Source organism: Colletotrichum graminicola (genome assembly GCF_000149035.1).
Source record: "Colletotrichum graminicola M1.001 genomic scaffold supercont1.42, whole genome shotgun sequence".
NCBI lineage: Eukaryota > Fungi > Ascomycota > Sordariomycetes > Glomerellales > Glomerellaceae > Colletotrichum > Colletotrichum graminicola.
The window spans coordinates 117,007-134,047 of record NW_007361046.1 but is presented as its reverse complement, the minus strand read 5'-3'; the positions used below and the strand labels follow the sequence as shown (position 1 = coordinate 134,047).

The 17,041-nt window shown below is 52.5% G+C and overlaps 6 protein-coding genes across 6 annotated transcripts; all 6 read right to left on the bottom strand.

Annotated features, from left to right (window-relative positions):
* Positions 1 to 651: 651 nt before the first annotated feature.
* Positions 652 to 1,856, bottom strand: GLRG_08538 (daunorubicin C-13 ketoreductase; the record flags this gene model as incomplete). Its single annotated transcript, XM_008099438.1, has 4 exons — positions 652 to 1,291; positions 1,353 to 1,425; positions 1,485 to 1,717; positions 1,780 to 1,856. The coding sequence occupies 4 exons, from the start codon at positions 1,854 to 1,856 to the stop codon at positions 652 to 654; spliced, it is 1,023 nt and encodes a 340-aa protein (XP_008097629.1).
* Positions 1,857 to 4,010: 2,154 nt separating this feature from the next.
* Positions 4,011 to 5,578, bottom strand: GLRG_08537 (FAD binding domain-containing protein; the record flags this gene model as incomplete). The annotated part of the gene is made up of 2 exons (XM_008099437.1): positions 4,011 to 5,013; positions 5,085 to 5,578. The coding sequence occupies 2 exons, from the start codon at positions 5,576 to 5,578 to the stop codon at positions 4,011 to 4,013; spliced, it is 1,497 nt and encodes a 498-aa protein (XP_008097628.1).
* A 1,599-nt stretch (positions 5,579 to 7,177) lies between these two features.
* Positions 7,178 to 8,512, bottom strand: GLRG_08536 (trichothecene 3-O-acetyltransferase; the record flags this gene model as incomplete). Its single annotated transcript, XM_008099436.1, has 1 exon — positions 7,178 to 8,512. The coding sequence occupies one exon, from the start codon at positions 8,510 to 8,512 to the stop codon at positions 7,178 to 7,180; it is 1,335 nt and encodes a 444-aa protein (XP_008097627.1).
* Positions 8,513 to 9,741: 1,229 nt separating this feature from the next.
* On the bottom strand, positions 9,742 to 10,656 carry GLRG_08535 (hemerythrin HHE cation binding domain-containing protein; the record flags this gene model as incomplete). Its single annotated transcript, XM_008099435.1, has 3 exons — positions 9,742 to 9,972; positions 10,037 to 10,519; positions 10,573 to 10,656. The coding sequence occupies 3 exons, from the start codon at positions 10,654 to 10,656 to the stop codon at positions 9,742 to 9,744; spliced, it is 798 nt and encodes a 265-aa protein (XP_008097626.1).
* A 1,057-nt stretch (positions 10,657 to 11,713) lies between these two features.
* On the bottom strand, positions 11,714 to 12,993 carry GLRG_08534 (cellulase; the record flags this gene model as incomplete). Its single annotated transcript, XM_008099434.1, has 3 exons — positions 11,714 to 12,517; positions 12,581 to 12,645; positions 12,705 to 12,993. The coding sequence occupies 3 exons, from the start codon at positions 12,991 to 12,993 to the stop codon at positions 11,714 to 11,716; spliced, it is 1,158 nt and encodes a 385-aa protein (XP_008097625.1).
* Positions 12,994 to 14,286: 1,293 nt separating this feature from the next.
* Positions 14,287 to 16,140, bottom strand: GLRG_08533 (DNA photolyase; the record flags this gene model as incomplete). Its single annotated transcript, XM_008099433.1, has 2 exons — positions 14,287 to 14,836; positions 14,915 to 16,140. 2 exons carry the CDS (start codon positions 16,138 to 16,140, stop codon positions 14,287 to 14,289), a joined length of 1,776 nt encoding a protein of 591 aa, XP_008097624.1.
* Between the last annotated feature and the right edge of the window lie 901 nt (positions 16,141 to 17,041).

Below are 17,041 nucleotides of genomic sequence, written 5' to 3'. Positions count from 1 at the left end.
TTGACCAACAAGGTTGAACACTCAGGCCTTAGGCCGGTCATCAAGCAGGGCTAGTGTCTTTGTTCCTGCAGCTACGCCTCAACGCTTTGATGTCCCTCTATGACCGTAGCCTAGGTATTGCACTAGAGGCGGCCGGTCTGCCGTCTTGTGGCATCGTGATGGTAATGCTGCGTGGCGACAGGATTCTTTGTGAGTAAGCGTCGATGGAAGTTGGGGGTATTTGTTTCGGCGGCTTATTGCTGCGCTGGACGTAGGATGTAAAATTCTGGGACTAACGGGAGGAGCCATGTTCATATAGGTCAGACGAGATTGAGAAATGATCGATGACCATTATTGATTCGTAACTACGCGGAAATGAATTTGCTAAAGATATCATCAAGAAGAATTAGGATCTAGCATTTCAGAAAGTACTGGAAAGACATATATCTAGAAGAGACTACTCCATTCGTTCGTCATCGGCCACCAGCATGCCAAATACCTCCGGGGTGTGCTTTTTCGGAAGTGAGCATGCCTACCTAGAGCTTTATTGTCTAATCGAAGTTTAAATGTCAAGATGTTCTGAAAAATACCACTCCAAATGAGATATTGACTGAAAGAAGATATTTCAATATTACGACACTGGACTAACGGCTCTGAGACAGTGCCATTTGATTACCACTGCTGAAGCGGTGCTAGTCCGATCTCGGCAAGATACCTGTTGACTTCAGTAGTAGTATTGTCCCACAATCCTCTGACCTGCTCCGTATCTTTAAAAACCGGATTCGGTGTCACAACCTTGCCAAAGGGTTCAAGATATTTACCCTTGAACTTTTCGGGGTTCTCGCGCACTTCGCGCGCTGTGGCGGCGAATAGAGATGTCGCGGCACCTTGATCCGTCGACAAAAAGAAAGTTGATCTGAGAAGCGAAAAGACCGAATTTCCGATGTCCAGGTTCCCCTCGCTGGCCACGCCACCCGGATGAACTGAAATGGACAAGATCGGGAGGCCTTGTTCGTCCATCAGTCGCTGAAGCTCCTGGGCGAACAGGATGTTGGCAACCTTGGACACCGCGTAGCGAATCATGTCGACGAAGAGAAAATGGCGTAAGACGTATCGCCATTGCCAGGGATAAGATGAAAGAGGGCTTTTCAAGAATGACGGAGAATCGAATGTGAAACGGTAGTTCGAAGGCAGGAATGTGTAGTTAACGCTGGAAGCGAGGGTGACTATCCGCACATCGGCCTCCTTTTGCCTCGTTGCCTCCTTGAGCAGTGGTAATATGCCATTTGTAAAAACAAAGTGGCCAACATGGCTATATCGTGTGAAGTCAGCAGGTTGCAGCCATAGAGCAACAACTTGACTCTAAAACATACTTGACTGCCATGTGATATTCCCAGCCGGGGCCCAGTGTGTCTGTGGTTGATGAGACTGCACCGGCATTGTTAACTTCATGGAGCAGTCGTCAGCAGTGACCCTCGTGTTATATGCATCGGTATTAGACCCACTCAGAATATCCACCTTCTTTTCTTTCGACTTCAATTCTGTGACTGCCGCGACGACGGTTTTCAAGTTGGCCAAATCAAGAGACAACCATCTCAGTTGGTCTTGATCGATCTCAGGATACTCTGATGTGAGACGAGCACGCGTTGCATCGGCCTTGTCTTTTGTTCTCGTCGTGAAATACACCGTAGCCCCTCGAAGTGCCAGAAACTTCACAGTCGACAGTCCGACGCCGGCGCTGCAAGTGAAAAAAGTGAGAATGGATACTCGAATGGCTTTGGTTGGGGCACAAGAACACACTTGCTCCCAGTTACGACGGCCACCTTGCCTTGAAGCGGGGGCATGTTAGCCAGGGGTTGATCCCAGCTATTAGGCATCTTGAGCTTTGGTGCGCGACAAAACGAGGACGACTCTCAAGGGCGAGTTTTCAAAGATTGCCAAATGCAGGCTGATTTGTTGAAGTGACACATGAGGTACGAGACGTGTACGGTAGGTACTTGAACCATCCGTTGTGGGGCAAATCCCCCTTTAAATTTGGAAATTGATCGCGCTCTCGACGACTTTCGAAGCAGCATCCCCGTTGCTCGGTAATCAGCCCGCGGGGGCCGACGGCCGAATAGGACCCCCGGCCAAAGACCCTTGGCTTGGTTACACTCAGCCGAGAGAGCATTTTCCCTATTGGGAATCGCCTACCTTGGCACGGTGGAATCACGTCGCCGAGCTTCTTTCTCATCACGAAGATTCGAGTGAGAGATTGTTGAATCCACTCGTCTCAAGGTTATCCATCTGGACACCAGCGCTACCTGCTTCAGCGTCTCGGACCGCTATAAGCAAACTGCTGCGTATGTCACTCTGTCGAACATGGAAGAATCGATCACCATATACTCCGTACCGGCCAAGTTAAGGAGGGAGGTGTGGGGCCAGCCCTGAAAGGAATAGTGTAGACGATAGACTGGGGTCACGGGGCTGAAGATAACGCCCGACGACCAACCACCTTCAGCAGATTCATTCCCTTCTTTTCGGTCCAAAGTCCTGAGCCTAGCCTGTTCTCGCGATACATGACATCCGTTTCCCTAGCACAGGAGCATCCGTATGGGTAGACATCTGACACTGACACTTCGTCCCACGGTTCACGGCGCGCGGTTCAGCCCACCGGCGCGACGAGACCCGAGGACAACATACCCGTACGCCACAGTCAGCGTGGTGCCGCTACCATGTCTTCCGCTAAGGATTCGCATGACGGCGGTGGCTTCGTCTTCGTCCCCATATCCCATCCAAGCGAATCAGCGGGTTGGAAACGGAAAGTCAGATCTCATGCGGCAAAGGGCATCCGGGCCCGCAGACAGCGGGTTGTCGCCTATCAACAGGCCAACGCCCAGCCGAGTCCCCCGTCTGACGGTCAACATCCAGAGGGCACGCCACCCCTCTCGTCAAGCCAGCACCCACAAGCTTGAACGTTGGTCTCGTATAGGGGTCCTTCGAAACCGGATCACCGCAATGCTTTCCTGCACAGTCCCATCTCGTTTCTAGGCGCTGCAAGGACCGATCCGTTCAATAGCTATAATAGGGTTATTGCTCCGTGGGAGAAACGGCTACTTGATCACTGTAAGTACATGATCCGCCTACACGAGAGTATCTACATAGGGAGTGGGAGGGATCTGCCAGCATGTACCCGCAAGTACCTACAGTCATCCTTGTCCTGACTAGAAGCCCCATCCCCGCTGCTGTGGTCGATCTATGTATACGCTCACGGCTTTGAAAGCTTGTCGCGCACCTCCCCCCCCCCCAAAAGCCAACTGGGGCTAAAAGGCTGACAATCTATAATACGTAGTTCTGCAATACCGAATCTTGGAAGAGATGGTGCATATGCCCTCCCTGAACATAGACATTGTGGGCGATAACGGACCATTCTGGACAAGCATATGTACCTATTTCCTGCACGCCTCCCTCTCCGACCCTGGAATGCTAGCTACCACCCTACTTTTTTCTTGCCGCCACATGACGGCCATGCAGCGTAGCGAAATCTTAAGCTTGCAGGCGACTAAATACAGATTGCACTGTATCCAATTACTCAATCAGACCTTGACAAGAGAAGGGAAGGATATCAGCCAGCTTACCATTGCCAAAACGATAGCTTTAGCCTCAGATGCGGTGAGATATTTCGCACTCGCACCTGCTATTCACACATACTGATTGTTCATGTCGCTTGAAGTACTTCACTGGCGAACATGATGCCGCAGCAAAGCATTTCAAGGCAGTAGGGCAAATGGCTAGGGTAAATGACGGGGGACTAGACGCAAGCGACTTGCTTGGTAGCCTCGTCATCTGGTTCGCTGGTGACGCACAGTCGAAGAATATGATAGGTAGTTTAAAGCTTAGCTTTGATACGGAAATGGCCCCCGTTACCAAAGTCGACAAGAACTTGGTATATCATGTCAGTTAGTCACGAAAGAATGGAATCTTTGACTATGCTATGCACTTTTACGCTGGATGCCTGCAACCTCTGATGCGACGTGACTCCGTACTTTATCCTAGGAGCCCACGCCCTGAGGGCAAGTGAAGAGGCCCTTGGCGTCGTACTTTGTTTTTATGGTCTTTAGCCGTGGCAAATTATCCCTGTAGTACTGGTCCTGCGCGTCTCGCATGCTCAACTGCGAATCGGCGTAGTTTGCATACCGACCCCATTCACTCTTGGAGATGGTGTTGGTGACCGAGGACATCCAATCGCCGAGAAATGCATAGCCAGTTGAGGGGTACGTGGAGCCGCCAGAGGAGTCGTAAAACTGCCACAGCAGCACCTTGTCGCGGTGCGCGTAGGCGGTCGCCGAGTTCGCGACCTGCGCCGTCTTTGAGTTATTGCCGCCATGAACATCGATCAAAACAAACCAGCCGGTATTTATCGACTTTGCGGTGTTGAGGTAGTAGTTGACGAATGCCTCAAAGCCATCCTGGGGTACTTCCTTTGTCAAAAGGCTCGAAGCGTAGAATGTGTCGGTCGCGGATTGCGGACCCGTTTGGTCAAGTTCCTGGCCGGCGTAATGCTCCAGCTGGCCCATCCAGTCTGTCTCGTTGACAGTGGCACCGCTCAAATCGATTCCCAAAGGCGAAAAGAAGCTCATCAGGACGTTGCGCGTCTGAGCTTCGGTCCCAAAGTAAAGACCGTCGAAAGCTGTGCTGTCCTGGCTGATCACGGCTCGCATGTTCAGCTCGGCGGGCATGTTGCTCTGAGCGTATTGTTGCAGGGCAAAGAGCGCCTCAATCAACCTATCCCTCTCGAGTTTGAGCGGTACGGTATACCATGTGACCACACTCGGCGCCGCGAAGGTGTCGAACTTGAACTCGGTGACGATACCAAAGGACGAGCCTGCACCACGAATGGCCCAGAAGAGATCACTGTTCTGATTCGGCGAGGCCTTGACTGTATTGCCATCGGCAGTGATAACAGTCGCTTCAATTATCCAATCGACCGCCAGGCCGTGAAGATGAGAACTAAATCCATAGCCACCATGGATGCTGTGGCCCGATACACCGACCCTGATATAAAGGCATTAGCTACGGCCTGGCTACCCAAATGGGCAGATCATGATGCTACTCGCCCTGGACACGAGCCGTGAGAAATGGCCCTGCCACCCTCGTTTAACAACGACGTCGCAACGTGTCCGAGTCGAGCTCCGGCCTGCACGGTGGCTGTGTTGTCCGCATTGAGCGTGACGCCGAACATCTCATCCAACCGTACCACGACGTGGCCGTCCTCTCCACCGAACCCGGAGGACGAGTAGCTGTGCCCGCCGCCGAGGGCCGTGACGCTCTTGCCATACTGGGAAGCACATCTCACGGCGGCCTGCACATGGCGCTCATTGGCCGCCGACACCACAAGTGCCGGCGTGAACAGCACGCGAGCGTTATACGGCCGGATGTCGGATGTCCAGTCCGAGGAAGATGATATAATGATTGGGATATTTGCCGCGTTGAGGCAGGCCTGGATGTTGTCGCTGGAGTTTCCTGTCTTGCCGTTTTGGGCGTGTGCGGAAAGGGGATTGGCTGTGCCCAGGGGAAGGGCGGTACCCGCTATTAATGAATGAATGCAGTTGAACCGCATATCTCAAACGATGGGGTAAGAATCGAACTTTGCTGTCCAAACCTGGCCGATTACCTATTTATAAAATGCCATGTTGGCGCTCGGAGCCTGGTTGGCCTTGGTCTTTTATTCAAGGGAGGCCTGGCCGTTTGGCCGCCCCGAGTGCGGGCTGAGTTCGGCTGGGCCGCTCATCACCTCTTTAGTAGCGGATAAACTGCCGTCGTATTCTTTTAGTGTTTCATAGGTATCTAACTAGACCGAGTAAGACGTCCAGGATAGAGCCTAGAGCATACACTAGCTGGTACACTTTAACGTATTATTTTACATCACTTTTCAAAGCTAAACGAGCAAGAAAACAGGATTGCTCTCGAGATATAAGGTAAGAAGGCTGGTATTAAGGTTAGGGTTACGGGCATGAATCGTATGTTTTTACATATTGGAAAATATTAACATCGATGTAGCTTTGGGGTTGCAGTAACTAGTCGCTGCGCTTCGAGAAGACATTGAATACCAGCATAATGCAAAGAAGTATACTAGCAATTTCCCTACAGATGGCTTCTGCTATTTTATTTGAGCCAAAAAGATAGTGCTTTGGCTTCCCAGTGTTTGTTTGGGTTCAACGGTGAGGTGAGGCGCAAGGCCTAAAATCCGTGGCAGTCTAGTTTGTCGCTTCGACGGCGCAAATACCTCAACCTCCAAAGGACGATTCGTCCGCACACGCGACAGAAGTTACAGGATTGAGCCACAATCATCGCTCTAGCGCTGGTTTTTAGTTGGAGAATACTGCGCACTAATCCCCTAAAAGTCCACTGGATCTTCTGGACTGACGTAGGATGGCTCCGGGCGCATAGGTTGGATCCGGGTGAGGTGTCACGTCTCCCTTTTTTGTTATGTATCTTCGCCAGTAGTTTATTTTTTTTTCTTGGAAAAAAAAGAAAGAAAAACAAACCTCGAAAAAAACCAAAATCCGATTTAAAAATGCAAAAGTCATGTAAAGCGATGCTCTATCAATAGCAGGTGCTTAGGGAGGAGTATAGGTAACGACGAAACGTACAAGGAGGCGGTGAGAGCAAAGGCACTATCTGCCAAGAACTGCGTGGCACAGCCTAAACATGTTAATAGCAGGTAGGGGTATAATAGTTGCTAGATTCATATCAGGCCGGTTTTTATTGTAATTCAAGACGACAATTCTTCTATGGATCCTAGGACTTAGACTTCTGGATAACATGGCTTGTTGTAAATTCCATGGTTCTCTCCACAGCACCTTTCAACCCTTTAGAACCATGTAACGTCCAGCTTGACCTTGCGAAACCGTTAGATTATTCGTCGTCGCTATATGATGAGCCCCTCGCCTCATTCTAACAAGGAGAAATCATGCTTGAGGCCATTCGCCCTTTGCTCGACTACGACCTCATTTGCATAAGCGCATTGTGGACGGTAGAGTAAACACCAGACGGAGGCTCGGCATCAACTATTGAGAGAAAAAAGACACAATTAGGACCGGCATGTTGGATCACAACTTTGTTATCACTCCAGAGCACCCCAGATGGTCTTTTAAAACCCTCATACCGAGAGTTGATGAGTGTATTTGGGGTCTTTTCATAACAGAGTTTTGGTTGCTCATTCACCTATGTACTGTGCATACTTCACCCACTCCTCATCTTCTTTTAGCTTGTTCATATCCTCATCCCTCAAGCAAATCGCCAGCGCGATGCTGCCTTCTCGTGATTTGGGTAACAGGTATGCGAGACTTTCCACTGGCGTGAACCGCGGTCTCCTGACCGATTCGGGCTTTCCCAGACTCAACCCGAAATCCTGCTCGTACAAATCAAGCTTCGCCCAAGAACTGAGCATGAGGTCCTTTTCCATACGAAGCTTTCCAGTCATGGAGAAGCCTCTCTTGTCGGGGGACCGAGTAAGCGCCGTCGCGAATGCGCGGGTGCTATAACTCAAGGCTGCGGGGTCCACTTTCAACCGCAGGTCCGATGCCACTCCTCCAAGCTGGCCGTTTACAAGATCTTTGAGAGAAGACGAGTTGCAGGTCATGATTTGTACAACGCCAGGGAACGTTTGAGGGACGCCAAGGTAGCCTCGCACGTCCACGGCTCGTGCAAGTTTGATTTCTTCATCAGGGGATAAACGCGACGCGCGGACACGAGTGACGGATTGCCAGGTAAAGGCAGTGACTGCGTCGTCTGTTGTAATGTAGCCTGATTTGACCATTTCCATAGCCCTAGACTTCAAGGCGGAGAGAGAGCTGACGGGAAAGTCGAATAAGGTCCAACGGCATGTTGCGGGTGCTGATGATGATGGTTCTTTCGGCTGGTCAACGATCATTGGATCAACTTCGGGGCCTCCCTGGTAATTGTCCAGCAACGGAACGACGTTATGACGGGGTAGGTTTCCTGCCGCGACTTCATCATCGGTGAATGATTCGTTTCGACATGCCTTCGATAGAAGATGAATGATCTGACCTTGGCCAACACCGTCCATTGCTTGATGGTGGCCGAGGAATGTGAGGACGAGTCCGCCTGGTATGAAAGTGGCCTGGACGATGAGGATAGGTTGAGGTTTACCATCCAGGGTGGGGTCGATGGGCAGTGTCGGGCGCGCAGCGACGATGCTCTCGTCGAGCATGTGGAAGGGGAAATTCGCCTTTTTCATGGCGTCCATGGTCGGTGGCGAGACGTCATCTCGTAGGTCTTTGATGACAAGGGGTGGCGTCGTCTCGTATGGCTTCATCTTATAGACGCCTGTGCTGTCCTCGCTTGCGCCTTCATTGACGACCTGTCCAGCGATCCAGGGGAATGCCGCGGTGAGCCTCTCGAGGCCAACTGTAAGAGTGCTGACGATGCTCGAGATTGAGGCCTCATCTTGTACTGAGAAACAGACTGCAATTTGAGTATAAATGTTGAGGTTTGGCAGTTGGCCGAGAATCTCTAGGGGCTCGTCCATGCTGTGCGTTGTTGAGAGAGTATTATTATTGATTTTCCTGGGTACAACCATGGAAGCTGCTTGACGCCGAATGATTTTTGTGTTTGTTTCTAAAGAGATCCTTCACACTCGGCCGGTTGGGAAGTAAACTAGCTATCGCTCTTGAAATATTGAAAGAAAATCGCTATACTTAAAGCTGAGGACTGTGACTGCCAAAACATGAGAACATCGTCAACGGCTGGCCCCGCAAGCTTTTCGACCTCTAGCGGGGGTCTCCCTGGCAAGGGGGAAGAATAAGACGTGTTAAGCCTAGTTCATCCCATGTCATTTCCCGAAGCGGGCTAGATCGAATCCTTTTCGTGAGTCATCCTGCATGTGCTAATCTGGCTCATTATGAATCATCCACGCCTACCTATGCCAAACACCCACTTCACTTCACCCCAGCGGTGGACCGATATTTTAAACAGACATTCAGGAGGTATCTGACAGAGTGAAACTGCCAAAAATCGAAGCAGGCCCGTCTTACGTGTACGTCCGATACAGGATGGCCCGCGTATGGTGTCGCAGAAGACCCGTCGATCGGCAATCTAGTCCGCGACATTGTCTGCGCATTCACACCGTCCCGGTCACCCATAAGCTGGCGTTGAATCCACCGATGCTATGCTGTTTCCAACACAATATGTCTGGTACCGCTGAGTTTCTGCGTCATGCATGTGTTATGTAACCATCATCATGCCCGTGCCTCTTGACGATACTATCTTGCTCGCCATTCACAGCAACCTTCCAGCTCGGGCCACGGCTTAAACAACACCACTTCTTCGTCAAAGATAACCACGGCACAACATAGGAAGATGGCCCAAGTAAATTGCATTTGTGATTCCGAATCTGAACAAATCCGTAATCCATTCCAGTAACTCATCGGAAAGTTCATCGGCCGGGCAAGTGGCTCCGTAATGCATTACTCGAACTCGTTGGCCAACAAGGTAAACCGCCAGCAAATCATCCCGCGGGCCTACATCTGAAAAATATTCCATAGTTGGTGGTGTAGATGCTGCCCCCTAACAAGTCGGCCAATACTCTCCCGACATGTTGGTTCGTGGGGTATCTCGAGTTAAGCTATGCATCTCAGCGTGTCTGATGTAAAATACAGGACAACTGTTAGGTATTTTAGAAAGCAAGTCGGAATCCAATGGCAACACTGCAAGCCAGCCTCCGAAACCTTCATGATTCCGGAACCTTCCATTCCACAATCAAGAGCTGTGAGCTGCCTCGCTGGGGACCGCGTAAAGGGGCTTCAAGTTGCCCATTCGATCGCATGCGGCAAACTTCCACCAGTTCGTGTGGAGCCAGTAGGTGATGTGGTGGCAGAGAAGCTTGATGACCGGTGGTGCCGAGGGCCAGTTTTCCCAGTGGCCGCCCTCGAAGGCGACGTCGTGGTTGGAGAAGCAGAAGGGTAGGCCCTTGACCAGGCCTAACGTTTTCTACTCGACACACGCACCCGTCAGTATGCCATGCGCGACCGCCGCACCAGTGGACGCCACTCACCATGCTCTTCTCGCCTTCTTCCGCGAACTTCTGCTCCAGCGGCGCCATCTTGTCGATGCCGAAATCCTTGAGCCCCAGGATGCTGGGGATCTCATCTCCAAGGTGTTTGGTCAGCGCCTCTCCGAACCCGTCAATCAATGCGACCAGCTTCGGGCCGTCAAACTTCTCCTTCCCGCCGAGGCAAGCGTCAACGTAGGTTTTGAAGGCTCCCAATCCGTCATGGAACTCTCTGTGCTGCGACACGTTGCAGTCCATTAGACCCTTTTGGCCCGTCAACTCCTCGACGGCCGGGAAGAAGTCGGCTTCTTCTCCAGAGTGGTGGACGTGCAGCAGACTGTACCAAGCGAGTGTGTACCGCAGGAAGGCTTTGGAATCCGAGGGTGAGACGAAGGGCGCTTGCAGGTATATCGAGTTCAGACCGCGGATCACCATGTTGTGGATCAGCGCCATTTCGGACGCGATGCGGGTGAACATGTCGGGCGGCTGTCCATGTCAGCTTTTGATCAAGCGAATATAAACATCTCAGGGGCATTGACCTTTGGGGCATCTTTCTCATTTTGAGCGGTTTGGTACGTCGGAGTGGATATAAGAGGGTAAGGGTGATCGGCGTAAATTGACATGGTGAAGCCTATAGATTATATACGATGACGATGCTAGTACGCAAGAAAGAGGGGAGAAAGCCCGATTTATTGGTCTCCGTGAGATAGCTGCCCAAATGAGGGCTTTAGAGTCCGTCTTATTGTAGAAGCTAGCACAGGGATAGTTACGTCCAGACGTCCCCAGATTTGGTCAACACTCCATATGCCTCCTCAGCCTCAAAGTCATGTCTAGTCCTAGCTCCAGGTCTCGTCAATGTTCGTCGAGCTCTCAGCATAGTCTTGAACGGGAAGGGAAAGGCACGCATTTGGAAGCCCAGGACTAAACACCACCGTGTTCTTCGCTGGTAGGAATTGGCAAAAACTGTCGCTTCGGCTATTGGCCGTGATCGCATTTCTACCTTTCAGCGTGGCGCGCTAGCCATTAGGTCAATGACATGTGGCTCTGAGGCTGGGTGCTGGAACGACCTAGGCTTCAAAACACTATCAAAGGCTGACCTATGGCCGGATACCCCATGAAAAGGACGCCGTGGTAAGGAAAATAAGCTCACAACCATTGAATTGGCCCTTTCGTTATGTCTCGCTGACACCTGATTTCGTAGGACTGTGGCCTATACGTTGGCTATGATCACATCTCCTTCGGCATTCTAACACAAACAGTTAAAAGTCCGAAAACATCTATATACAATCATATAAGTTCTTCAAATCGCCTCCTAGATGAATGAAATAAGAGCCATGTCTTCTCAGACGTGCCTGTAAGAAAAGGCAGCCCGGCCATTGGCGGCCGGATGAGAACGACACTCGCCGGGAAATGCGGGGTTAATGAGCGCGGTACGCCGGCATGTCACCGGTGCTTTCAATTGGATGGTCGTTGATTAGACTTTCCGACGAAAATGACAATATTATGGTACGTCATTTACTGGGAGAAAATTGACCGTTTTGGGCCATTGAATGAAAGATATATATATATACGCGAATTGGATATGTACAGATAACAATGCCCATCAGCCAAGCCGATGATCCCTCGTTTTCCCCCCTTTGACATGCTTGTGCTCCCAGACGTGGGCCCTACGCCCAACGCTTAAACATTGTAGCTCTTGAGAAGACTGTTGTAGTATTGGTACCCCGTGCCGGAGGGAGGCTCGAAGCTGTACAAGTAGTCCCCCCACCAGGGCCCGGCCGCCCACCAGATAGCGCCGGTCCACACGTCCGAGTTGGCCTTGAGGTAGTCGAGAAGGCCCTTGACGGCGGCCTGGCACTGGGGGTTGGCGCCGCCGGCGAACTCGCCGATGATGCCGACCTTACCGTTCTGGCGCAGCCAGTTGGTGGCGGACTGGACCCGCTCGACGCCAATGGTAGTGGACACGCAGTTCGGGGAGGTGCCGGAGCTGTCCGAGTCGAGGTACTGGTGCATCTCGTAGACGATCTTGTTCAGGGGGTCCGTGAGGGCCTTCATGTTGTCGTTGGTGGCCACCCACGACCACGCGCCGGACCACGCGTTGCCCTCGACGAAGATGTACTGCGTGGCGCCGGCGGCGCGGATGCCGTTGATGGCGGCCTGGTTGAGGTTGAGCACGAGCGTCTGGTCCATGGTGTTGTACTCGTTGTTGGTGTCAAAGATGACGTGGTCGTTGTTCTTAAACAGGGTGGCGAAGTTCTTCCACCACGTCTGGAAGCCGTTGGTGTCGGTGATGATGGCGTCGTTGAAGCGGCCGTAGTTGTGCGGGTCCAGGACGGCCCACCCTCCGCTCTGAGTGATGTGGTTGACCACCTGCGTGAAGTTCTGCAGGTAGGCGTTGTTGTAACCGCTGGTCAGAGAGCCCGGCGTCAGGCGCTCCATCTTGAGCTGGACACGGAACGTGTTGTATCCCTGGCCGCGGAGTGTCTAGGCACTCGTCAGAAAGACGCTCGTCGGCTTCTGGAGGTTCATGGTTCATGGACAACTTACGGAGATGGTCGAAAGGTCGGGGAAAGTAAACTCCTTGCCCCATGTACCAGGCAGAGTCTTCTCGCCTACGAGGTTGAATATGATTAGAGGCTCAATATCGTCTGAAGTGGACAGGAAGACTTACCAAACTCTGCTCCGGCCTCGTTGACTCCAACCCATTTCCACCCGCCGTTGCTAGCCGGGGGAGGCGTGGGCGAGACCGTCGATGTCGTCCTCGTAACAAGAGTGGTTCCGGCCGGAGGCGGGCTGGAGCCGGGGATACACTGGCTGTACCATTGGTTCGTGGCAGTGCAGCTGTAGCCAGAGACACAGGTCGTCGCTCCGGTCCAGCCTTGGCCACCGCACTGAGCCCAGGCACCTGCCTGAGCCGAGGCCGCGCCGATGAGGGCTCCGAGAGAAAGAAGGGACTTCATTGTGAACGATCTCCGAGTTGAAACGTTTCGATGCCGAGGTGCAGAGGTGTAAGAATGTCTCGGTCCAGCACATGGCCTTAGCCGTCTCTCTTATATAGCTGGCATCCAAGCATCCTCGAAGGCGTCACATTTTGTCTTTAGCTTACTCGACTATAGTTCCCTGATTATGGAACCCTCCATTCCGTAGCGCCTTTCTCCTTTCGTCGTTGCGGTCACGGGCGCCGTGAGGTCGCTAGGCTTTAATGGCTCGCTGCTGCCATAGCAGGGATGTTACCAACGTGATTATTCTCTCCATCAATCTATATCATCGGCTCATCGACCCGCTGGAGGCGAAAGTAGTGCAAGAGGAACGAGTTCATTTCCCCTTCAAGCCCGGCATTCCTGGAGCCGCAGGTACCGTAAAAGCTTGATGAGGAGAAGGTTCTCGGTCGGACCGGCCCACTGGAGCCGCGTGAAGCAGTGTTGAACGGGTGATCATTAACGTATGCGATCATTGGGGTGGATTGTCATCTTCGGGAGCGGAAAGACAGGGGTCGCGGCATCGGACATGGCATCTTTTGGCGTTGCTTTTGGACCGGAGTATCACCCTCCGACGTTGCATCGGGCCGTTGGACACACATTTGTCGACACATGACCACGGCTCGACACCAAGCATCCAAATGGCTGTTTCCACCACTTGGGTTTTGATCGGAATTGGTTTGGGATGGTTGTGCGGGAAATATGGCCCGGGTGCGACATCCGTAAGCTTCCAGGTGAATTCAGTCGGTTCCAAAGCCCTCAAACTGCTTAGATGCCGTTCATAGCCACACGACTGGCTTCGGACAAGTTATAGTACTTGGTCTGGCCCAGATATCTGAAGCTGTATGCTCTAGTTGATTGGCGTGAACTTTCTGTAAGTCATCGGGAAGTTCTAAGCTTGGCCTCTTGGCGACTATGACAACTATTCCAGACTAGTGCCTTTCCATTGAGAACTACGGAAGGGCTGCCGCGAACTGAGACTTAAATATGGTGTTGCGCCGAGAAAGCGTTGCGGACGGTAAAGTGGCAACTTGTCCTCAAAGAGACCCGTGATCCCACTTGGTCAGACTTCTCTTGACGACAGTTCTGCCCCGGATCGATCATATAGAAGAAAAATGCCAATGTGAGTCTCTTGGAAACGGAAACTCTTGCTGATTTTGAAGAAGGTGAAAATAGGCCAGCCTGTTGCATGTGCTGCTTGCAATGGCACATACGGCCCTGACGCTATGGCAGTGTTCTCTTTTCTCTCCATCCCAGACCTCGAATGCCTACGCTTTACAAGTCGCCTCTTCCAAGGCCAAACTTGTACGCAGCCAGGGCTCGTTCTCGGCAGCCTTTATGATCGACAATTTGTTGGGGATAGCCCGTCTTCTTCGCCTGCGCACCGGCCCCGCGGCCGTAGGGATCGTGAATGGCCTTGCCAGTGATGCCCTTGAGCTCAGGCACCCACTTCCGAATATACTCACCGTCCGGGTCGAACTTCTCACTCTGTAATAAGGGGTTGAAAATCCGGAAGTAGGGCTGGGGGTCTACGCCAACGCTGGCAGAAAAGCCCCAGCCGCCATTGTTTGAGGCAAAGTCGCCATCGATGAGGTTCTCCATGAAGTAACGCTCGCCCATACGCCAATCAATAAGGAGGTCCTTTGCAAGAAAGCATGCGACGATCATGCGACACCGGTTATGCATCCAGCCCATTGCGTGCATCTGGCGCATGGCGGCGTCCACGATGGGGAAACCTGTCTGGCCCGCGCACCAGGCTTTGAAGTTGTCCATGTCGTATGACCATTCAATGTTTGCGTACTCGGGCTTGTATGGCTTGTTCATACTGGGCAGGACGGGTCAGTGTTCGTGGAATCTCGAAGAAGGGGAGAGAGCGGGGGGGGGGGGGGGATCCGCTACATACCAGACGTATGGCCAATGTACCAAGACGTGCTTGTAGAAGTCGCGCCAGGCCACCTCGCTTATCCAGACACGAATCCCCTCGATACCCGCGTCGAGCTTCTTGGTCTTGTTACGGTCACGGGCATATCGTACACAGGTCCTCGAACTGATGGTTCCACTGGCAAGGTGCACGGATAGATTCGAGGTTCCGGAATCATGGGGGATGTTGCGTTTGTTGTGGTACTGGCCGACCTTCTCCTCGCAGAACTTCTCTAAACGGCTTCGAGCCTCGTGTTCCCCGGCCGGAAAGATGGCGCGAAAACGCTTCTTCTGCTCGTCGTCGAGCTTTCTGTCGGCAATCTCGCTCGGAATGTCCGTGTCGAACAGGCTGTTGAATTTGTCCCTTGTGCTGGGAGGGTTCTTTGCAGGCGGATGGCACAGCTCAAGAAGGTCTAGATTGTCGTGTACATGGCGGACCCAGGCTCTGAACCAAGGAGTATAGACGGCGTATTGTTTGCCTGAGCCGCTGGTAAGCTGTCCCGGGGGAACGACGCACGTGTCGTGCAGGACCTCATACGAGAGGCCCCTGTCGGCAAACATGCGGACCATCTTCGCCTCTCGGCGGAGCTCGTCAACCTCGTACTCCATATTGGCAAATAGGTGGCTGGCTCCCCACTGATCCATGAGCTCTGCGATCCTGTCAGGTATCCTTTTGCGCTTCTCGACGGTCTCGACGTAGAGTGGGATGTCTAATTTGGCCAGGTCACCCCTCAGGGTATGCAGGGTCCTGAGCATGAAATCGACGCGGATTGGAGCAGTAAGATGAGCCTCGTAGTCCTGAGGGCTGACAATGAACATGGCGATCAACGGAACCCCTGCTTCTTTGGCTTTTTCGCTCGCAAGGGACAGCGATCGGTTGTCTGCGGTGCGCAGATCCATCTTGAACCAGTGTACCACAGCGTCTTTGGGTTTGACGGCCTTGCGCGCCTTGGATGTGTCTTGCAGGGCGGAGGTGAGCTCCTCGATGGGTCTTGGAAGTTGATCATCGTTGTAGGCGCGTGCGCGGTCGTTGCTCATCTCGTGAGGGTAGTACTTGCGGAGGACGATCCCATGTCTCTCGGCGTCTTTGTAGAAGGGATGCGGCTGGCGCAAAGGGTCCCGGTCATTCTGCTCGATCTTGGTTCTCTTCCTACCAGAGTTGCTGGGCTCGGCAGCAGGTGCCGATTTGCGCTTCAACTTTGGTGGCATCGTGGAGAGATGACGGAGTCTAGTTGTCAAACGACCGTACCAGCGCGTTTTGCACGAAATAGAGGTGGAAAGGGGAGCAGGACAAGAGGTGAGGGAATAAATGGCAGCGAAGTTGGCGGTGGTTGCAGCTGATGTTAGACGCGCGTTGCTGGGCAGCAAAACGCGACACGAGAGCATGTGGTAAAGAGCTACTCCGTATATGTAAGTAGCTTCGGCAGGCAGGTACCTAGTTAATGGGAAAGGATGGATAGGAATGGTGCATGTTGCAACTGAAAATGCCACATATCACGGGCTTCCAACTCAACCCCAAATTGCATGCCCCAGAACCCCATCAAGTAAGCTCGCGCAGAGGCGGTGATGGGATCATGCTGGAGAAAAGCTCACGATCGGCCGATGTCTTATACGTCACCATGTTCCTGAAATCGGGAGATCTGGACGTGCATCAGCTTTAGCGTCCCGGAGCCATGGTTTAGCGGAGATGTTGGGGGGGGCTTCCAGGTCGGTCCCTCGATCAGAGCTGTGGGGTCCGATCCTATATTGGATGGTCTGACTGGTTAGTCAGGGCCCGGCTGCACGTGCCGAAAAGATATACCCCACTCTCAGGTTCCTTATAGGCTATACGTAGTACCTGTACACTAGCTAACTACCGTAGACACTGGCTAAGTCCGCCTACCTCCACTTTGAAGGCTAACGGCAAGGGGTATCGCGGCCGCCGAAAAGCCGAGCCTATAATAGAAGGCGGTCAACCAGCCCACCCACCCATCCACCTACCCAGTCAGCCAGGCTTACACCTAAACTTCCTGCTGACGCACGTGACTGCCCCTACTTTTGCTAGTACCTGATCTACAGGGTGACAGGGGTAAGTAAAATACCCGAATGATGCTACCCCCCATAACCGACA